Here is a 22,878-nt window from a genome sequence, read left to right on the forward strand (position 1 = left end):
GTTGAGAAAGTGTCATATATTGCTTGCCTACTCCAAACCAACCCTTCTCTGTTTCCATACTTCGTTTTCTTCCATTCCCCTTTTTCTATTTTCCAATTCCTATTCCTATTCCGTTACTCGCCGACACAAACAGTGACTCACACACTTTAACACACAACTCTTTTGGGTTCCTTCTTCTGCTTCTGCTTCTGTCTCTTAATAACTCAAGCTTCGAATCTCCATCTCACTTTTAACTCTGTAACTGCTTCTTCTTCTTTTTGTTGAATGGCAATGCAGCCCTGCCTACTTCTTCTTCTGCCTCGTTGCTTTTCTTCACTCACATTGGTCTGCGGGTCCATGGTACTATTGCATGTGCCTCACTGCGCCTAATCGCCGCCGCGTTGAGACTAGTACAATGGGTGCTCAGCCGTGCTCTATGACTCGTTTTCTTATTGAGTTTGTGTTGTTGGGTTTGGTCTTTGCTGCTCTGCCTAGGATTAGTGGCACCACTGATGCTTCTGATGGTACTTTTTATTGCTTTTTGATTCCTTTTTGTTGGTTTGATCATGTGTAATAATTTGATCTTTGATTTTGGGTGGCTTTTGATTGATGGATTCTGTGATGGGTTTGGTTTGTTTGGGGTTTTTGACTTGTGGGGTGTTTTGTTATGGGGTATTGTCATGTGTTTTTTGCTGAAAGATGGAAACTTTTGAGTTTTGACCTGGTTTGGTTTCTGGGAAATGTTGTTTTCAGTTTCATGTTGCTTTGGTTTTGGGAAAGATGAGAAATTTACCATTACTATTAGGTCTAGTTTTCACATTAGGATCAAAGTTGGATTCTTTCAAGAAAGGGATTTGTTTTTTTTTTTTTTTTTTTTTTTGAGAGTTGGTTGTTGTGCTTTGCATTGCAGTTCAAGCTCTTCAGGTTATGTACACTTCAGTAAACAGTCCTCCTCAGCTAACTAATTGGAAAAGTAGTGGCGGCGATCCGTGTGGAGAGTCATGGAAAGGGGTAACTTGTGAGGGCACAGCTGTTGTTGCAATGTATGATTTGTATTTTGATAAATGTGGCTTTGATTGGTGACTGGTTCTGCAAGTGTTAATGTTGCTTATTGTTGTCTTAACAGAGAGGTTTCTGGACTAGGACTCAGCGGAACTATGGGATACTTGCTTTCCGACCTGTTATCATTGAGAAAATTGTGTGTACTCTTACTTAGTTGTTCTTATGATTCTTTTTGTATGGCACATACATCAAATTCTATCTTTTTGATTGTTTTGTTCTTTTTGTTCTCCAGCGATTTGAGCGACAACAATTTTCATGATATAATACCATATCAACTACCTCCAAATCTTACAAGCCTGTAATGTTCAACCTTTATTTTCTTCACTCTCTTGTTTGTAGAAGTTGTTATTAATGATAACTGCGATATTCAAAATGTTATATCTTTTTTTCCTTTTTATGTATGTGCAGAAATCTTGCGAGGAACAACTTCAGTGGGAATTTACCTTATTCCATTTCCGCCATGGGTTCTCTCAATTATTTGTGAGTTACCCTGTACTGAACTTTATGAAGTCATCCCAATAAATTATGTTCAGTTACAAGATTGTAGTTTTCTGATATATTTCTAACATTCATGGTTTCAGGAATGTTAGCCATAATTCTCTATCACAGTCAATCCAAGATATTTTTGCTAATCTTAGCCTTGCAACTTTGTAAGATTCCTTACTTTGCCACTTCTTTGTCTCAAGTATTCTGCTAGTCTACTGTCGTCAATGTTTTATCTCCATTATATTCCTAATGATCCTATTTTTAGTGTACATAACATAAACGTCATGTTTTGTTGTGTCATTTGAATTGTTGGAGCTTCTACTTGCACCCAATCTTTGTTGATGTAAACATATATAATATATTTCTGTCCCTATACATAAGTTCCTAATGGGCAGCATATTTCACCATGCAGAGATCTATCTCTGAACAACTTTTCGGGTGATATCCCTGTTTCCTTCAGTTCATTGTCCAATCTGTCTGCACTGTGAGTTTTCTGAACTGCTAAATTTCTGGTTGTCGATCTTTATGCCATTTTCATTCAGTTGTAATGACATCTCAATTTGTGACAGCTATGTGCAGAACAATCAATTGACAGGTTCTCTCAATGCCCTTACGGGGTTGCCTTTGACTACTTTGTAAGGATGTTTCCTCCCTTATCCGTACTTCATATTCTACTACTGTGGTCTTATATCCATGTTTTACATTTTGAACAGAAATGTCGCCAACAACCATTTCAGCGGATGGATTCCCCGAGAGCTTAGTTCACTTCAAACTTTTATGTACGGCCCTTCTTTTTGCAAATATTTTGTGCTCAACTTTTTCAGCATATGTAATTTAGCTCTTAACGTTGATATAGATATGATGGAAACTCCTTCGACAATGGTCCTGCTCCTCCGCCGCCCCCATATATGCCGTCTCCCCCAGGAAGACCCAGTAGCAATCGCAATCATTCTGGACCCGGTACACGTCCACCGAGAACTGAATCATCTGAATCTAAGAAAGGATTGACCGCGGGGGCTTTGGTCGGTATCATTGTGGGTTCTGTCTTTGTTGCTCTCATTCTCCTACTAGCTATTTTCTTTTGCATTCGCAAATATAAAAGGGAAGGCAGTGTTGCAAGACCTTCAAGGGGAAATCTCTCTGTTGGCACAAATAATGGTTAATTTCTCCGTCCTCTTTTTTCTTTTACAAATTGCTTTTGAAGGTGCTTTAAATTCTTTTCACTAACAATTTGGAGCTGAATGCTCTTCCCTGAGCATCCTAGTTGTATGCATTCTGAGCATCCTGTTTCATCTGGCAGTAACTACTGAGATACGAGAGCAGAGAGTAAAAAATGTGTCTGCTGTAACTGATCTCAAGCCTCCACCAGCAGAAATATTGGTCGTTGATAGGATACATGGAAAGAACGGATCAGGATCAATTAAAAGAATAAAATCACCTATCACTGCTACTCCTTATTCTGTTGCTACTCTCCAAACAGCAACAAATAGCTTTAGTCAAGAATTTCTTATTGGAGAAGGTTCCCTTGGGCGTGTTTACCGAGCAGAGTTCCCCAATGGAAAGGTAACTTTTTTTTTCTTTAATCAATATTATTTGCATATTTAGATTAGAATGTATTAAAATATTCCACTATAAGAGAATGGAGGCTGTCAACTGAGATGCAGAAATCCTGCATCCAGTTCTGTCTCTCTACACCCCGAAACATTGAAATTGATGGGTCTAACTTCATGTACTTATTTTTTATCTTTCTTGCTGTGTGGAGTGTCAGTAATCTTAACAATGTAGTCTATGATTTGTTTTTGCTGATCTCAGAGGACATTTGTAAGTCTATATTGTTAGTGTAACTAAAAAGTTAAACCATATATTTTCGTTAGGCGATGATCCTTCAGACTGATAGATTAAACTCCACAATCTCTTGATAGTGCCTAGCTGCCCTAGCTTCAGTTGCTAATTGTGGTCAACAATATTCTGGCACTAGGGACTCTCATTTTAACTGAGGTTCACTTCTCCTGTAATACTAGTGGTACATGAACTGATTTTTTTTATTCCTTTTTTGCAGATAATGGCCATTAAGAAAATTGATAATGCAGCACTATCTCTACAAGAGGAGGATAACTTTCTTGAAGCTGTTTCAAATATGTCGCGCTTGAGGCATCCAAACATTGTTACACTGGTTGGATATTGTGCAGAACATGGACAGCGTCTTCTAGTCTATGAGCACATAGGAAATGGAAGCTTGCATGACATACTTCATTTTGCTGAAGATGGCAGCAACACACTGTCATGGAATGCCCGTGTTAGGGTAGCACTTGGCACTGCTCGAGCTTTAGAGTATGAAGATGGACCCTGATGGACTCTCTGTTTATTGCCCACAAACATTTCCTGAGTTAAAGTTTTTTTTTTTTTTTTTTTTTTTTTTCTGCCAGGTACTTGCATGAGGTGTGCTTACCTTCAGTTGTACATAGAAACTTCAAGTCAGCAAATATTTTACTTGATGAAGAGCTCAATTCCCACCTATCTGACTGTGGTTTAGCTGCTCTAACGCCAAACACAGAGCGACAGGTAAATCAATGAAGTTGAATTGTTCTATTGGATTTCTGAACACTTATTAGATCCTCCATGATTTTTTCTGTAAGCCGGAATGATTAACTCAATTCATCTTATGCTTCCCAGGTTTCAACTCAGATGGTAGGCTCATTTGGTTATAGTGCTCCTGAATTTGCCCTGTCCGGAGTATACACTGTAAAAAGTGACGTGTACAGCTTTGGGGTGGTGATGCTAGAGCTGCTGACTGGTCGCAAGCCGTTAGACAGGTATATCTTTCACAAATTACTGAATTATCAGTTTCATAATTTATTTTTCTGTGAAGTCAGTAATTTCTTAATCCTTTTCCTTATATCTTGTGTTGTTTAGTTCAAGGGCAAGGTCAGAACAATCACTTGTAAGATGGGCTACTCCTCAACTCCATGATATAGATGCTCTAGCTAAAATGGTTGATCCTTCCCTAAATGGCATGTATCCTGCGAAATCTCTTTCCCGCTTTGCTGACATCATTGCCCTTTGTGTTCAGGTAACTGTGATGTTAATGCTTACTGCTACAACAGTGTGTTAAGAGTGTAGTATAGATGATGGAGAACAATCAACTAGTATGTTGCGCCATTATGCCATTGAGAGCAGTCTAATATTGGTTATTAATGATATAAGATGAAGTGATTACTCATTAGAAATACTTTAAATGGTTCCGGTTATGCGACCTGAACCTGGTATGAAAAATATGTGTCAGATAGGGCCAAGAATCACTTATTTCTTTTTTCTCTTCTCAAACGGGAAAGAGAAAATAAGGTTTTATGGAGGGATGATGAACATTTAGTATGTCAACGAGGGCGAAGATCTTTTTCTCATAATGTAACTTAGAATTTTGAGCTTCTCTTGTTTTTCCATTTCATGAATTAACTTCATTAACATATGCATGTGTTGAAGTTTTATTCGTAAGTAGTAGCAAACTCTGTAAATCAGGTTTCTCATACTTCAATGTTTTCTCTTTATGTAGCCGGAACCTGAATTTCGGCCTCCCATGTCTGAAGTTGTGCAAGCGCTGGTCCGCTTAGTGCAAAGAGCTAGTGTGGCCAAAAGACGTTCAAGTGATGATTCTGGTTTTGCATATAGGACCCCTGATCATGAAGCAATTGACATGTCATTTTGAGTGTCCGCGCCATCCTTTGTGTCTTATAATTTTTTCTTTAGTATGCCGGTTTCCATTTCGAACTCGAGCTAGCATGGCGAAGGAGATGAATGCATTTGCATCAGCAACAGTCGGTAACTCGGTATTGGTGTATCAGCCATCTTAGACTTATTGACAGTTCAGTATATTTATATACAGAGTTTGAAGTGCCAGGGGACGAAACACGGGACTATGAGGAACATTGGAGATGTATTCAAACTAGAAGAAGATATGTAATTATGATTCACAAAATTTTCTGCACATAATATTATGCCTATAAATACCCTACCAAACACTGCACTGCAAATGTTAAAATAACTTTTCATTACTCTTACCTTCTTTCAGCATTGCAAATGTAAATTGCGTCTTTCTGTGGTCTGTAAATAAAATCATATTATGCTAAATTGATCGAGTTATACAAAGAATTAATACATCAACTTTAAACTGGCCATTGTCTGGCTGCAATTCTGAAAATAACATATGATCATCTGTGTCATATATTATGAATAACATCAAGCTCGACCAACACATCCAAATGCAGAACCTTGCGACGGGCAAAAGAGCTGTATTCATGTTCCATCTTCTCGGCTTCCAGCAATATTTTATCCACCAAGGGAATACGAGCCTCGACTGGAACTTGCAGCAGCTCTCGAAGCTTGTTGGATAGGAGAATACGCTGCAGGTCGTGAAGTGTGCGGTCGTTGGGGTCATACTGGAGCTCGATGGAGGAGCTGATATAGACTTCAGTGAGCTCTTCTTGTTCCACAACTTCAGTGGCGCCGAGGCATCCGATAATCGCCTCGAAATTGATCAAGAACTTGGGACATAGCAACTCGTCATCGGGTTTAACAAGGCCCCGGAAAGATGTACGGCAAGAAATGGCACCTGCCACTTCAAAGTAGTCACTCGACAAGGCCATATATATGTTTATGAACAAGAAATAACAAAAGATGAAAGATGAAGATGATATGATTCTGAATTCCTGATATATGACAAAGAATAAACTGTTCAATGTACTAAATAGCTATGGTTTCCTAACCGGAGTGGAAAATACCCGTATCCCACCGTCTTTGGGATTCCTAGTTACTCGAGGATTCAAATCTAAAGATGTACTTTATTACTATCTTTGCCCTTCGTTCTTACAGCTGATTACTTGGTTGCTACTGTATAAGGGTTTGAGATAGAAGCCTCCATTCGAGTTATTTCCTCTCTCTCTCTCTCTCTCTCTCTCTCTCTCTCTCTGTCGCGAAGCAGCCGCCCTCTGCTGATCGGCTCTGGCTGTGGGTCACGGTGGTCCGTTTGGTTGTTTCGCGGTGGTTACTCTCTCATCCGATCAGGTATATTGCTGTAAAAGATGGAGAAACCCTAGTCTACTAATTTGGATTAAATTTATTTTTCCTTGTCCTAGTTTGATTATATTTCCTGATCAATCTGAGTTAGGGTTAAATATTCTCTCTACTCTATATATAAGACCTCAAATGGACGAAATCGCTGGTTACAGAATAAAGATAAGAGGTACAGAAGTGAAAACAATCCGAAAAGAAAAGATATGGATTCTGATGGAGGACAGAGAACAAAGCATCATAGGATTAAGGAACCTCGAAACCATGAGCGAGATTTCAGTTCAAACCTCCCTTATGTTCCGCCTTATAAGTTGGCCCGGAAGATGAAAGAGGTCGAAGATAAAAGTAGCATCGAGTATCAGAAGCTCACATGGGATGCCCTGAAAAAGAGCATCAATGGGGTAGTTAACAAGGTTAATGCTGCCAACATTAAGAATATAATCCCTGAAATTTTTTCAGAGAATCTCATTCGCGGCAGGGGCCTCTTTTGTCGATCCATTATGAAGTCACAGATGGCATCTCCGAACTTCACAGATGTAATTGCTGCCTTGGTTGCTGTTGTCAACACCAAGTTCCCTGAGGTCGGCCAGATATTGTTGAGGAGAGTTGTCTTGAAGCTCAAGATTGCATTCAAGCGGAACGACAAGCCACAGTTACTAGCTGCAGCTAAATTCGTCGCGCATCTTGTGAACCAACAAGTGGCTCATGAGATTGTAGCATTGGAGTTTCTCACTGTGCTGCTTGAGAATCCTACCGATGACAGTGTTGAAGTTGCTGTTTTGTTTGTGACAGATTGTGGCGCAATGCTTCAAGACGTTTCACCTAGAGGGCTGCGCGGCATATTTGAACGGTTTTTGGCGATTCTTCACGAAGGAGAGATTGACAAACGAGTTCAGTTTTTGATTGAGGGCTTGTTAGCTCTAAGGAAAGCCAAGTTTAATGGGTACCCGGCTGTTCGTCCAGAGTTGGACCTTGTAGAGCAAAAATACCAGTTCACTCATGAGGTTTCTCTCGAAGATGAGATAGATCCAGAAGATATCCTTAATCTTTTCAAGCCGGACCCCAATTTCCTTGAGAATGAGGGGCGCTATGAAGAAGTGAAGAAAACAATACTTGGTGATGAGGAGTCTGAAGATGGAGATGTGGACAATGAAGACGATGAATCTGAAGAAGAAGAAGAAGAAGAAGAGGAGGAGGATCAGCAGCATATGCAAATAAGAGATGAGACAGACACGAACCTTGTCAATCTTCGAAGAACGATATATCTGACCATCATGAGTAGTCTAGGTTTTGAGGAGGCAGGTAATAAGCTCCTTAAGATTAAGCTCGAACCAGGCCAAGAGATGGAGATATGCACTATGCTCTTAGATTGCTGCAGAGAGGAGAAATACTACCGCCCATTTTACGGTCTCTTGGGACAGCGGCTCTGCATGATCAGAAGAGTCTACCAGGAAAATTTTGAGAGATGTTTAGTACAGCAGTATTCGATGATCCACCGCCTCGAAACACGTAAGGTCAATACTGTTGCCTCATTTTACGCACATTTACTCTCAACCGATGCTCTTCCATGGCAGTGCTTAGCCTATATGCGACTAACTGAGGAGGATACTACTTCTTCTTCTCGGATTTTTATCAAGAACCTTTTCCAGGAGCTGGCATCACAGCTTGGCATTCGTGAGCTTAATCAGCGGCTCAATGATCCTGCGATGCAAGAAAGTATTGAGTCTATTTTGCCGAGGGATAATCCGAGGAACTCCCGGTTCGCCATAAATTTCTTCACAGCAATAGGGCTTGGTCCCCTCACTGAGAACCTGCGGGAGTATTTGGATAACCTGCCACAGCATATTAGGCAACAACAAAAAGAAGTATCAGAGGAAGAATCTGAGAGATCTGAGGAATCAGGACCATCAAGCTCTGATGATGAAAGCGAAAGTGATAGGGATGAAAGGCGCAAGAATAAACGTAGGAGAGCTTAGTATTTCCCTATAAGTTCAACAATTTCACCGTAATTTTTTTTTTTTTGAAATTTCACAATAGGTTAAAGTTCAACAATTTCACCATATGTTAAAGTTGATCTGTAGAACAATTATGTATCATTATTGTTTCATGCACTTTTTGATGATTGAGATCAATGCTTTGGATATCTAACAACACCAGTCTTCAAACATCCTACATATGTTTTAATTTTTGAATCGGATAATAGATACTTATGTTGAAATCTCGTTATTATGGTTGATCGATACTTAGATAATTCAAACTAATGTTTAAACTATGTTTGTTCTCCTTTTTGTTTATGATCATAAATACAACGTTGTCATATTGACATGTAACACATTGATGTAATAACATAATACCATATTGTTACATATCAATTTACTCAAATGTATCTGTATATAGTTAACGTTGTCATATTGACATGTAACGCATTGATGCAATAATATAATACCATATTGTTACATGTCAATTTACTCAAATGTATTGGTATATAGTTAACGAGAACATTTTCTTCTGATCAAAGGTACTCCATTAATAAAAACGAAGATTACAACGGATTCATTAATGAAAACATTGGCAAGAAATTCACAAACTCAGAAAAAAAAAATATGATTGGATATTGTACTCTGTGAGACTGTCACTGTCCTAAAATCATAAAGACAAAAATTTCAAATCACATAAAAATAGAAGTCGAACAAGTCCCCACAAACTCCGGGCCTTCCATTTTTGGCAAAGTGGCCACTTCCGTTTTAGACACCCCATTCTCTCTTCTTCTTCTCCGATCAGCTTTTCGGTCAAACCCGGAACACAAATCATGTCCTCCACCGCCGTCCAAGACAACCCTGAATCCGAATCAGAACGCGGACCCATTTCAGATCAGGCCGAGCCCAAGCCCTGCAGCTCCTTCCATTTCCGGTCAGGGACTCCCAGGAGCCGCCAGTCCTCGCCGGGCCACTCGCCCCGACCCGGCACCGGCGGCGAAACGACGTCGTTTTGGGGCGGGCAGAGGAGATCAGGGAAGAGGAAAGTGGAGAGGGTTTGGTATAGCAGAAAGAGAGTGAAAGGGTTTGTGGGTGTGATTGGATTGGTGGTTCTCTACTTTGTTATGAACTGGGTCATGCTTTTACGGCTACAAGATCACCGCATTCGCAGCAAGTCTTGGGTTTCCGGCAACTCTTCGTCGTCTCCGGTGGCCATTCAGGTAAAGTTGGCACCTTTGTATTGAATTTGAGCTACACTTGTTATGTTAGGTAACGTTTTCAAGTTGTTATCTTTATAAGAAAATATGGTTTGTTTTGTATTGGATTTGGAGCTAGGATTCTTAGTCTGGTGTGATAGATTGAGTTGTAAGAAAGAGATTTTTGGTTAGTGTTTTGGTAAAGCTGCTTCCCTTTTAGGAATTATTTGCTAATGTAAAGGAAAAGGTTGGTGTTTGTTTTGAATTGAGCTATTTTGCAATTTGGATACACAATGTTATTGAGTATATGAAAGAGATTCTGAATATTGTTAATGATAAGAGAGAGAGGGTGACTATGTGGGAAGGAGTGAGGGAGTTGGAGTATGAGTGATTGGAGGAAGGATGAAGAAGTTTCCTTCTCTATGTTTGATTAAATGTGAAAATCAAAACTGAAAATGAAAAAGTTACCAGACTAGCCCCAAATTTACTTTGTCTTCGTTTTGTTATGCTTGCAGGAGAAGTGGAAGAGATATGGTAAAGGGAAAAAGCCACAGAAAGGTAATTACGAAAGGATGTTGCGTTTAGCTGCTCATGCCTTGGCAGAGGTATTCTCATAGTCTCCTCTGGTTAACTGGAATATCGGTTTAAATTGTTAAGGCAGTTATTCATGACATATTCTGACCCCTTGGTGTGGCTCTTTTGCCTGATTCAGTGATTCTTTGATATGGTTCAGGGACATAGTAAGCCCGAGCCAAAAGATTTGTGGCAGGAGCCATTTATTCCTGCTTCTTCTTGGAAACCTTGTGCAGATCAACGCAGCTGGGAACCCAATGGTCTCTGGTTCATGTCTTTCAATATTGAAGCATATGTGTCCATTCAAGTTCTTTTTCATGAATTTGAGTGTGTACTAAAGATCAATAACTGTCTCTAATATCCATTTTCTTGTGATTTCTTTCAGAGGGAAAGAATGGATATATAATGGTCACTGCAAATGGTGGGATGAACCAGCAGCGGGTTGCAGTAAGTGATGGTTGAGGCATTGATTCCTGTTTTAGGATTAACTTTCGGCCAAATTTCATGATTTTGTACCTAGGCATCAAGTCATCACTGTGCTTTGAGTTCCATTTCTATTACTCAAGAGTTATTTCTGTTTGGCTACAGGTTTGCAATGTTGTTGTTGTTGCAAGATTACTCAATGCAACCCTGGTTGTTCCCAAATTTTTGTATAGTAGTATATGGAGAGATGTAAGGTACTATTTCTTCCTTCTTCTGCTCAAGTATTTTCTCTGTTTTGTGCATATAGTTGATGAAAGCTGCATTTAACTATGCATCAAAACTTAAACAGGTTTAACTAGTAGTTTGGGGCTGCTCTAATAGTAATTTCGGTAGTCATTTTTCGCCTATGATGGCCAAAATGGTACTGTTCATCTGCATGTTAAGTACATTTTTTGGGCCTGTAGGTATACAAGTTTGTAGGCCCAAATCCTTTTTCTGCTTCTCTTATTCAGGGCAACTCTGGTTGCATTAGTCTTTTTCTGTCCGTCATCTTTTTATTTTTAATCTTTTCCCTGTTTCCTTGAGTGGCTCTTATGTGCATTTTGTGATGCTTAATTGCATACCTTTCATCATTTAGTTCTGACGTGAAGGAAGTCACCTTTGGTTATCTTTTAACATATTGTATTATGTACGATTTCATAGTCAATTCAGGGATATCTATCAGGAGGATCATTTTATTAACTACTTGAGTCCTGATATTCGGATAGTGAAGGAACTCCCTAAGGAACTACAGTCATTAGATTTGGAAGCTATTGGTAGTCTTGTAAGTCCCTTTGCAAACTTATAGTTCCAGACCATTAAATCAAATGTTTTAGTAAGGAATTGGGTTTGTACTTATTGCTACATTTTGTTCCAGGTGACAGATGCAGACATCCCTAAAGAGGCAAAGCCAAGCTTTTACTTGAAAAATATTACTCCTATTCTACTTAAAAATGGAGTTGTACATTTTCTTGGATTTGGGAATCGATTGGCATTTGATCCAATACCGTTTCAGTTGCAGGTACATAATAAGCTTTTAACTGTATTCAAAGGGTCTGTGACTAATTATGTCGAATTTTCATACTATTCATCACCCAGTCCCAGTTAATTGCTTGCCTACCATTGTTTGTTTCCACTCTTCCTAATTGGAGAATTTCATCTAGAGACTTCGATGCAGATGTAATTTTCATTCCCTGCAATTTGTTCCCAAGATACAACAAACGGGGGCATTACTTCTTCAAAGGTTGCGTCACAGTGAAAGTCATGCTGGACCACTGGATCATTATCTAGTTGGTCCATATGCAGCACCAATCAAGAAAGAAAATGAAAGTCCGGCCAAGAAAGCTTCCAAGTATCTGGCTCTACATCTGAGGTTTGAAATTGACATGGTAGCTCATTCTTTGTGTGAATATGGTGGAGGAGAAGCGGAGCAAAAGGAGTTGGAAGCTTTTCGAGAAATCCATTTCCCTGCATTGGTACATCTCCAGAAGACTACAAAGTACGCAGTATTATGTCATTTGGTTGGTTTCCCCCTTCCCCCAATTTCATGTTATACCACAAAGGAGATGGTTATTTAATACACCAGGAAGTCCCTTTTGTATGAGGTTGGTTTATGGTTTAATCCAAGTTCTCTAATTGTTTCAGGCTACCTACTCCTGCAGTACTCAGGTCAGAAGGATTGTGTCCTTTGTCGCCTGAAGAAGCAGTGCTTATGCTTGCTGCTCTTGGTTTCAAGCGCAAGACACATATATTTGTGGCAGGATCACAGATATATGGAGGGAGAGCAAGGATGATTGCTTTGACAAGCTTGTACCCCAAATTGGTGACTAAAGAAAATTTGCTTACACCCTCTGAACTTGAACCTTTCAAGAATTTTAAATCGCAGGTGACTAAATGCTTACACACTTGCCCATACTAGAGTTCTATTAGTTATGATTGTTTTGATGTCATTTTTTTTTCCATTGCTGTCTCTCCATCCTCTAGTCTTAGATTGTTAGGTTCCTGTCTGGCTAACGAGGTTGTATGTTATGTTCATGAATGTTGTCTCTTCTGTAGTTAGCAGCACTGGACTTCATAGGCTGCACCGCCGCCAATGCATTTGCAATGACTGATTCTGGAAGTCAGTTATCATCCTTGGTATCCGGCTTTCGCATATACTATGGTGGAGGACTAACTCCAACAATTCGACCAAACAAACGAAGGCTTGCCAGCATTTTCTCAAAGAACTCCAGTATTGAATGGCGTGTGTTTGAGCAGAGAGTGAGAAAGGCAGTTAGACAGACCAAACATGTCCAGCCAAGGCCCAGAGCAAGGAGTGTTTATCGATATCCGCGGTGTGACGAGTGTATGTGCAATATGACATTAGTGACATAGTTCTTTGCAGCCACAAGGCTATTGTTGCCGATTCAATTGTAATGTGTAAAACCGGAACATTGTTCCTGTCATCAATATAAATCATTGAATTTAACTCATAACACGTGTTTTTCACTTTATGGACGGACGAGGTAAATCCTCGGTGTAACATATCCAGTCACCGGATCCACCACAACCCTAAATCCTATATGCTCCTCACCAGTCACCACTCGCATCACAAATTTCACATTCCAACGAAAAATAACATTATTCCTCCCAAAAGACCTATCAGGTTCACCAGTTCAGAAACTTAATACTAAATGACATCAAAATTTCATCACCCTGAATTACCACATACTTCACCACATACTTGGAAGTGTTCTGATAGAAATAAGCAAATACTTTATCCAGTGATGGGCATAAAACTCCATATCAAGTACAGAAGCTTGGCATCATCTGGAGGCGATGATAATCGAACTTCTAGGGTTTATTCACATTCTCTTTAGTACAAGCTGAACACATAAAGTAATCCAATTGTTTTGCTGCCTCAGTTGACATGTTCTCGCAAGCTGGATGGAACCTACAAGTTCAGATGTAAAATATGAGTATTCATAAATAAAAAATAATAATTAAGAAGACTTAAGTTTCATCCCTATAAGTGCCAACTCTGAACATATTATAAGACCAGTGGCCACGGGCCATTATCAAATGCTGTAACCCAAGTATGAGGATATTCAAATGATCCAACAAGTTTCAACTACGATAAAATGAGTAGTGGATCAACATGGAGTTCTGAAACCACTTCTCAAGGATAGAAATGACTTCGAATAATAAGGAAACATGCACATTCAAAAACTCAAATCCACAAACTCCAATTTACCAATAATTACTTGGGGAAATTACCAGTCAAAGCACTTCCTACACTTCAGCATGAATTCATCCGGATTACGAGGCATCTCACACTTGCAATACCTTCAAAACCCAAAACAGGAAACACCAAACCATCAAAAACCACATTCACAGACATCACATTCCCACTTAAGCCACAACAAGAAGCAAAGATTAAGGCCCTCACACAGCAACTCGATCCGGCTTGAAAGCTCCAGTAGTAGCATTGTACTCAAACCTACAGAAGTAATCCTCAGCTCCCACATTCTCTAGCTTCAATGTAGTTCCTTAAAGAGTGGACTACATACTTTTGTGAGATGGTGTTAGCACTCTGATCATATTGGTCAGACAAAAAGAGCTCTTTGGATCCATGGAACTGCCTGCGCCCTCCAATTGCCTCAACAGGCCTATAGTACTGCCTCACTCTCACTTTCGCATTGTTCTGGTTGTCGGCCACAATCTTTACAATTCTTGCCATGTATAGCGGATTACCAACATCCGGTAGCTTCACCAGAACCGAATCCCCAGCTGCAAAAAAGAACACCATCATCACATTAATAAACAGTTTCCTTTAAACAGTACAGTAATAAACTCCAAATCTCACCTTTGACGACCTTGTTGGTGCCTCTGATAGTGTAAGAGTCCACCTCCTTTTCATCATCATCAGTATAAGCCACCTGCAAACCTCCAAGTCCAAACCAACCAGCAGCCAAAACAGCTGGGAACAACAGATATTGCCTACCACGACCGCCGAGAATCGGTACCTGAATTTTAGATGCACTGGAATGATATGCATGCTCAGAAGAAGAACCTGCAATATTTGCAAACGAAAATGTCTTAGACCCTTTAACTTGATGCATGAGACAAAACCCTAAATATAGAATATTAGAATAACATCCATACCAAAACAGCATAATTCCCATCAACTACACAAGACAAAGTTACAAACCCGAAATCATTTCAAATTCTTGTACATCAAAACACAAATAATTTCAATCAACCACACGTACAATATCAAAAGGTATAACTGAAAATTACATAGGAAACTTAGCAATGACTTACAATAGTTAGGAAGGCGGCAATTTGGAAGGTTATACAAGCAAGCACGTCGAGGAGAGTTTGAGGTTTGAGGGTTGTGGACCGAGCGCCATGTCCGAGCAATTCTCACCAGCATCATCCTTCTGAAAATGGTCGTAGATTACTTGCAGGGAATAAGATAAGAATGACGAACTGCACGACGTTCTGTTTCTCTTAAAAGATGCTGGGTACCCATTGTCCTCATTTTTGCACATAGGAACGAAAAGTCACTATTACCCCCAGGTATCCAACTTATTTACAGACAAGTTTCAGGCCGTTTTTGTGAGATTCCGGCAGTTTCCCGCCATTTCCGACCATACCATCGCATACCTGCTGATTTCTTTTGGGTTAAGAATTCGGACTCGGAAACACATCCAAAACGGCCTGAAATGCATCGAAAACGTTCGGAAACATATCCATAAATAAATTAGATTGTGAGAGTAATAGTGACTTTTCATCGTAGCGTATCAGTCTTAATTTTGCACTTAAGAGCCTAAAAGTCATCATTAACCCGCATATCCGGCTTATTTACATATACATTTCCGGCCACTAATGTGAGATTTCGGCCGTTTCTGGGTCATATCAGCACGTACGCGCGTACCCGGTGCCTTGTAAATTAAGAATTCATTCTCAGAAACGCTGAAAAATTGTCAGAAACACGTCGGAAACGTCCGTAAACGTATATGTAAATAAATTAAATCGTGGGGGCAATAGCAACTTTTAGTTTTGTGTATTAGTGTTTAGTGATTTTGCATATTAAGGACACAAAGTCATTATTACCCTCGCTTATCAAACCTATTTACGAAAACGTTGCTGGCCATTTTGCAGGTTTCCGGCCATTTACCGCAGTTTTCGATGATACCGGAGCGTAGCGGTGCCTTGTAAGTTAAATTTCCAAGCTCCTTTGGGTCAGTAGTACCCCAGCTTATCCGACTTATTGAAGGATAAGTTTCCGGCCGTTTTCCGCCAGTCCCAGCCATACCAGCGCGTACCCGGTGGCTTGCAGATCAACAATTTGGTCTTGGAAACGCCGGAAACGCGTCAGAAATGTCAGGAAACACCTCCGTAAATAAATAAGAAACGTGGGGACAATAATGACTTTTCTCCTGAATGTATCACTCTTCAGCTTAGGCAATCCTAGTGCCAGTTCTCCTGCACTTGTGTTTATGGCGTGGAGAAGCAAGTTTTTGATCAAGTATAGAGATGAAGACAGGTGTATATGAAACGCTTGGGTTGCTTTGCTCTTGCGTCTATTATAAATGGGAAGGTTTATACTCAATATCGGAAGATTGAGTTCTTTGGTTCTGTGGATTCAGGAAGTTTTTAGGACAATTCAACTTTAGCTTTTGATCAGTTCAAACCACAAAACTGTCAATGATTACATAGCCCCAGTAGTGCATCGTTTCATCTCGTTCTTATAGGATGCCAAATTATCCGAGTAATCTTTCAACTTTGTATAATATGCTCCCAGAGGTATATGGTCTTTCGAGTTTTGAGTGAAAAGCAATGTTCCATGTTTGTTTTCTCTTTCAATAATCTTGATTGCCTTTGTAATAATATAACGAATGTAATTATTTGTTTCTGCTGAAAATCTAGCTACGAACCTATTGCCATAACTACCTCACCTGAATTTGGTATCAGCCCAGCCTATTGCCGGGAACACATTATGTCATTGAAAGCTATAATGAACATGTTATGTCATATAGAAACTGGAAGAACTGATAAAGGTAGCCTAACGATATGATTTAAACTTCCAGTAAGAATGAGTTCACCAAAGGTGAATTGGTTCATTGCTTGGGTCACATTGAACTGTATAACTAGCTCTTGAGTGCCCTGTGGAGCTATGGTAAACGAAGGTGGAGATATGTCGATTGTGGTCCCATTTGGTGGCAGCGCCGAGCTAGAGTAACTCTCCGGCTTGCTCCCTACATTCATGAAAACTCTTCGTACTATTTCGGACCCATTCAATGCTGATAATGTCACTGAAGGAAGGTTCAGATTGGCTGGATGGTCAAGTGGCTTGTTGCACAATTCTCCGGTGACAGTTTTTATTGTACCTGGATTGGTATCATGCAATGAGCACAGGAAGCTGATGTAGTCTTCATATCCTGTTTTCGATTCAGAGGCCATTAACATTACTACATATATATAGAGCAAATCAAACAAGATAGAAAGCTGGAGTATACTTCACCTGAAGATAAGACAAGGCCTGGATCCATTGCATTACTTGGACTGACAAGGCCAGCTCCAGAGTCAAAAGGGGTGGAGGGATATTGACTGCCTATATCAGATCCTTCAGCCATTATCAGTTCTCCATTTTTATCATACTTGGCTGCTGTGGTGGAAATCGCAGATGCAATCATGGAAGGATTCCATGAAGGATTGTACTGCTTAATAAGTGCGGCTATTCCAGCGATATGAGGTGTTGCCATGCTTGTACCAGATAGTAGCGCAAAACTGTGTCCTAAACAACAGAAAAGCCAAGCTTATTAATTTTGCTTGCATATCAAGGCATTACTATGATAGCACACACACAAAAAAATGGTTGCTACTTCTACTCACCGGCTAAAGAGGGTTCTAAGGCACTAATCGGGCTCCAAGCTCCCCAAATTTGGTGTCCCGGGGCAAGAATATCCGGCTTTAGTACATCAGCAGGCTTCCTGGCTCTGTCTATGATATTTGGTCCTCTTGAAGAGAATCTGCTGACAATAGGTGCTTGGCCCCTGAAAGAAGCAGCTCTTCCTTCTCCAATTGATGCTCTTGCTGCAAGTCTAGTAGGGAAGCCTCTCGCATCCTTGAATGTTTGTTGTTCATAGTATTGTAATATAACCTATCATTCATTATTATTTCTTGTAAGATTGTGCTGCTTCTGGTTTAATATGAATATTATTATTTCTTGTAAGATTGTGCTACTTCTGGTTTAATATGAATATGACATTGTGATATGTACCTGGGAATTGGTTACATTTGGGACCAAAATTCCCGAAACAGCAAAAGGAACAGGCTCTGCAATGAAGTCACCATAGGCTGGATTTGCAACAAGAACAAAACCCATAAATCCGAGAGCTCTTGCCGTGTTGATGATGGCATTAAGGGTGGATGTCCCGTTATAGAATCCCTCTGAGAATGTGCAGATGACAATACTACCTATAACTAACCTAGCATCCAATGCTTGTGGAGTTTGGCACTCTTCAACATAGGGTGGGGTTCTTGGGAATGATCCAATTGGATTAATTGCATCCTTGGCCAAAACCAACCTATGTTGAAGTAACCTATATCCAAAAGTCGGTCCTGAAGAAGAAAAAACAACAAGATCGATCAATTCCTGTAACAATAGAAACATGATCTAGTAAACATGATCTTGAAGCTGAGATATTAGTATATGTACCTGATAATCCGACACCTTCAATTCTTTCTCCATTTCCAAGAGCAATAGAAGAAGGATAAATCCTATCTGTGCCGGAAGAAGCTACACCTACAGCCCAAGGGCTGTAAGACACTACACTTGAAGGGTCTGGCCCTCGATTACCTGCTGCTTGCACCACGAAAACCCCAGCACGTCGAGCATATAACATGAACACATCAAACATGCTTAAGAAGGTCACTCTATCCTCTGGTGGTTCATCTGGTCCGACAGAAAGTGTTAGGACATCCACTCCATCTCGAATTGCCTGTACATTTAGCACAAAGGAAAATAAAGGACACACACAAAACAAATTCTCAAATGCTACTTGTTATAGAATTACTAGCTAGAAAATCAGTTTCAATATATCTACACTCCTTACTTGATCCATTGCAGAAATCACATCTGCTAAAGTTCCTACTGTAGGATACACAGCTTTATATACAGCAATCCTGTTACTCAAAAGAAGCAAAAGCTTTGATTAGATTAATCCTGAACTCATGTTTATATATCTATCTGCTGTACTCAGCAATAGAAAAGAAACTACCGGGCACGTGGTGCCATTCCACTAGCTTGCCCATAACAGAAGCCATTCACAACCACAGGAACTCCAGCATTTCCAGCAGCAACTGATGCCACATGACTAGGAAAAAAAAAAAAAAAAAAAAACATGTTCTTAATAAATCTCAATTTATAAGGCTGGTGCAGAGAAAATATAGTATGAACAAACAATTGCATAAAGGGAGTTAATCTGATCCACCTAGGTTCTACATCATTATATATTTGAGTAACTAAACTACTACTCCAATAAAACTAACTAAATATTATTATCGAAAGCGTTTAAAGTTACTCAAGCTACCTGCCATGTCCATCTGCATCAAATGGTGAAAGAATATCGACTGAGGCATTAAGAGTAGCAACAGCTCGAGCCCCAGCAGAGAAAAACTTGGCTGAAACTATTTTGCCATTGCATGAGGTTGCTGGGAATAGAGGACCAGTCTCACAAGCACCCGAAAAATGAGAAATATTAGAGGTGAAAGGTCTCAGAGGATTATAAGAAAAACTTAGATGTGCAGGGTTAATGCCAGTATCCACAAATCCAATCACAATTCCTTCACCAGCATTACGTTGGCCTCCTTCTTGTGTCCACACTCCTTCAGGTAATTCAAGGAAGCGAGGAGTGTACGTTGTCATCAACTTTGCTCCTCTATCTCTCTCAACCATCTTTACTCCTGGAGAATATTTCAGCTTTTCAGCCTGAAATGTTATTTACCATGAGTAAGAACTGCATGAAAACTTTTGCTTTCCTTCTTCTCAATTACATTAAAAAAATCAATCCAAATTGGTCACATAAATAATATTGTGACATAATCAGAAATGCAACAAAAATTGAAACAGATTTAGCTTGAAGTACCTGAGAAGGTGTTGTATGGACAGCAAAGCCATTTGCAATGTGTTTAAAGCTGTAAAGCTTGCTGTAGCTTCCAGTCTCGAGATTGCTCTGTAGAAGTTGATCATGAGAATCCTCCAATTGCATTGCATGAGCTTTCAGAACCTCACTGAACATATTGTTTCATGCATGAAAATCACACAATAAGAAAAGCAAAATCTTTTTGTAGACAACAAACATGTTCTTTCACCTGTTTAAGTTGAGGTGTGAAGATGGTGAGCCTCCATGGAATGCAACAGATTCTCCTTCCATCAAAACCAAGTATATAGCTGGATCTTCTGCTGCAAAACCAGTAAGCAACACAGAAGCAAGAACCGCTATGAAACAAAAGGAATGCAGTAAGACATTGGCTCTTGCAGTTGCCATGGTCGATTGCATCAGACAGCAGAGAATGATGGGGCATATATATGATGTTTAATTCAATTTCAATTTTCACAAATGAATTACTGATGGTGTAGAACTACTTTCCATATGAGTCTGCAGTTTTGAATTATGGTTTGAAAACTCAGATGTCAAATTCGATATTTAAAAGTAATGAGGTTTCCATAACAGACATACAGCCACACCAAAAATGTGAATGGACATTTCTTAAGAGAATCACCCTGTGTTGGGATAAACGTTACCATTTATTTAGTTACGCTTACATTCAAATGTCAGAGTATATGTGCATGCTGTTCATGGCCTCACACACCAAACGACCTTGAGTTCATTATAGGGGGCGTTAGGAGTGAACAAGAAGAAAATCACAACTCAAACTATGACTTCTGGTGTGGTACTGCAGTTCATGATGCTTAAATTGGCAGTTTTAACAGCAATGTCACAAAAGTCACTTACAAGAGTTCAGAAAAGTTCCCATGAGAACTGCAGAAAAGGAGGCTGCAGAACTATGCCGTCCTCCAGAATGGATACCCGCATTTTCAAGGCTCCAAACAGATAGACGCAGAAAGTTAGGTTACGTTTAACAGAAGCTTAAGGCTACAAGGACATTCTGGGACAAGCTAGGTCCAGACTCCAAACTACATCTGATGCAGACATCAGAACCATTCAATTCACCCCAACTCAGAAATCCTAAACCTTTAAGCCCTTTAAAATGGATTTCTACTTTATCAAGAAAATGGAAGAGGCATACAGTTACTTTTACCCCTATCATATCCAAGGTGTAGCAGTAGAACTGTCATCCGCACCAATCCTGAAAGCTTATAACCAGGCATATACATATGTTCCAGTAGAGCAAGCAAACAAACAAAATTGTTAATACATACGAGATAAACAGATTGACAGGTTAATAACTCAATTATAAAAGTCGCAACCAGAAATTTGTCATAGCAAGAGATTCTACAGTTTGTTGAGATACAAAGGAAACTTTCAAAAGATGCCTAATCTCCTTAATAACAAGTCCTGAAACCCTCCGAAAACCCTAATCTATATCCACATGATAGCAATCCAAGAGCTCCAACAAGAGCACAGACAGCAGTACTGCATTTTGTATTGCCTGTTGCAACTAAAGTCACTTCTTTCGGCGCTTAGGGTCCACCTGCAGGTTGTCACAATTTTGATTACTCAGTCTCAATAAAACCAGTATACACAGAATAATACTGCCTAGTCTCATAAAAAAATATAAAAAAAAGTAGTCATAGAACATGGGAAAGTTCACAACTTAACATTGGGCACATGCTACATAACAAAAAAACAATCCATTCATGCAAAGTCATCCCTGATAGTTAATAAAATGTTGCCTTCTATAAATGTTAACAACACCCCATACACCAAAAAATAAGCAAAAGAGAGGGCAATCTAACTGGTCAGATAAATATAACCAGTGATAAAAATTCCCGAATTAAAACTTTTATCTAACAAATGGACCATGACACAGACTTTGCAACAGTGGTTCATCAATGTATAGACAATCAGCTATATAACAGCAACAATTTTTTTTCTTCTTTTCTTCGGTCTGAAGAACAAATTACAACCGTAAAGAATAACAAAAGCAATACTGGGAAGTTTTCTTCTTTTTTGGTTCCTCAAAGCATCACTAGTAGTCTGATCATCATCAATAATTAATGCAATAGATACTATCCTCTAAAAGTAGTAATCAGTTGCGATATCAGACTGACATGTTCAGGCAACCACTACTTCATGCAATCAAAATATCAACTTGAACATGCACATAGTTTAACCAGAGGTAGACATGGAAATCCTGAATAAATACATTATAAATACATCGACAAATACTTGAAACTTCATATGAAGTATTACCTTGACATCATCTGCAAATGATGCTGAATATGAGTTCTCAGGCTTTTTCACATCCTCGTCAGCTGAACATTCTGAACATATATAGTGCTCCAGTTTTTTGGCTACTTCATTTGAGAGGTTCACACATGCTGGATGAAACCTACAGTCCAGTTACGAAATAACTTCATGAGTATTCAGACACATTTAAGAAAAATCATGAGAAGAATTATCAATTGGACTAAATAAAAATGGAAAAATATTCAACTACATAAAAGTTTCTTCTTTGAACTAAATTATTACTAGAGTAGTGGTCAACCGAAGTATCTACTAGGAAATCCAAATGCAAAAGAAGATTCAATAACGTTGCAACAATGATCCAAATTTCCTTCTATAAGATTCCATTTTTATATTATGAGCAGAAGCCCATCATACTCATGGAGGTAACCACTTCTTAAGCTTAAATGTGAACAATAACTTGGAAGTAATATACACATAGAACCTAAGCTTTCCATGGTGCACCTCTTGAAGTTGGTTATGGCACAAACCACCAGGAGGCAGGGAAGGTATAATAGCACACTTGCAAGTAGCACATTGCACATACACTAAAATGCATTTCCAAATCCATATGCATGAAAATATCTATATATATATATATATATATATATATATATATAG

General features: G+C 39.3%; 5 protein-coding genes and 1 pseudogene across 5 annotated transcripts in view; 3 read left to right on the plus strand and 3 right to left on the minus strand.

Annotated features, from left to right (window-relative positions):
* Positions 1-671: 671 nt before the first annotated feature.
* Positions 672-5,718, plus strand: LOC101303196 (protein STRUBBELIG-RECEPTOR FAMILY 8-like). Its single transcript, XM_004293273.1, has 15 exons — positions 672-1,022; positions 1,106-1,177; positions 1,274-1,339; positions 1,450-1,521; positions 1,623-1,691; positions 1,940-2,011; positions 2,097-2,162; positions 2,241-2,306; positions 2,384-2,685; positions 2,792-3,090; positions 3,587-3,858; positions 3,954-4,089; positions 4,201-4,340; positions 4,441-4,597; positions 5,078-5,718. The coding sequence occupies exons 1-15, from the start codon at positions 907-909 to the stop codon at positions 5,228-5,230; spliced, it is 2,058 nt and encodes a 685-aa protein (XP_004293321.1). The 5' UTR covers positions 672-906; the 3' UTR covers positions 5,231-5,718.
* A 1,079-nt stretch (positions 5,719-6,797) lies between these two features.
* LOC101305447 (pre-mRNA-splicing factor CWC22 homolog) lies at positions 6,798-8,567 on the plus strand. Its single transcript, XM_004295247.1, has one exon. The coding sequence runs from the start codon at positions 6,798-6,800 to the stop codon at positions 8,565-8,567; it is 1,770 nt and encodes a 589-aa protein (XP_004295295.1).
* A 766-nt stretch (positions 8,568-9,333) lies between these two features.
* Positions 9,334-13,270, plus strand: LOC101303488 (uncharacterized protein At1g04910-like). Its single transcript, XM_004293274.1, has 10 exons — positions 9,334-9,787; positions 10,279-10,368; positions 10,497-10,596; positions 10,722-10,783; positions 10,925-11,013; positions 11,462-11,582; positions 11,676-11,819; positions 11,962-12,296; positions 12,443-12,683; positions 12,854-13,270. The coding sequence occupies exons 1-10, from the start codon at positions 9,401-9,403 to the stop codon at positions 13,169-13,171; spliced, it is 1,887 nt and encodes a 628-aa protein (XP_004293322.1). The 5' UTR covers positions 9,334-9,400; the 3' UTR covers positions 13,172-13,270.
* A 283-nt stretch (positions 13,271-13,553) lies between these two features.
* Positions 13,554-16,095, minus strand: LOC101305738 (annotated as a pseudogene).
* A 544-nt stretch (positions 16,096-16,639) lies between these two features.
* Positions 16,640-20,334, minus strand: LOC101306027 (subtilisin-like protease-like). The gene is made up of 10 exons (XM_004295248.1): positions 20,159-20,334; positions 19,933-20,077; positions 19,378-19,775; positions 19,066-19,161; positions 18,901-18,970; positions 18,504-18,786; positions 18,066-18,406; positions 17,678-17,945; positions 17,307-17,579; positions 16,640-17,223 (listed from the first exon to the last, which is right to left on the minus strand). The coding sequence occupies exons 1-10, from the start codon at positions 20,332-20,334 to the stop codon at positions 16,814-16,816; spliced, it is 2,460 nt and encodes an 819-aa protein (XP_004295296.1). The 3' UTR covers positions 16,640-16,813.
* Positions 20,335-21,239: 905 nt separating this feature from the next.
* The window catches only part of LOC101303781 (BAH and coiled-coil domain-containing protein 1-like), a 2,789-nt gene continuing 1,150 nt past the window's right edge, over positions 21,240-22,878 (minus strand). The window contains exons 4-5 of the mRNA XM_004293275.1: positions 22,225-22,363; positions 21,240-21,502 (exon numbers count right to left, since the gene is read on the minus strand). Coding sequence (XP_004293323.1) covers positions 21,476-21,502; positions 22,225-22,363 — 166 coding nt within the window. The 3' untranslated portion in view covers positions 21,240-21,475. The remainder of the gene's footprint in view (positions 21,503-22,224; positions 22,364-22,878) is intronic.

The sequence above is a fragment of the Fragaria vesca genome, linkage group LG3, assembly GCF_000184155.1.
Source record: "Fragaria vesca subsp. vesca linkage group LG3, FraVesHawaii_1.0, whole genome shotgun sequence".
Classification (NCBI taxonomy): Eukaryota; Viridiplantae; Streptophyta; class Magnoliopsida; order Rosales; family Rosaceae; genus Fragaria; species Fragaria vesca.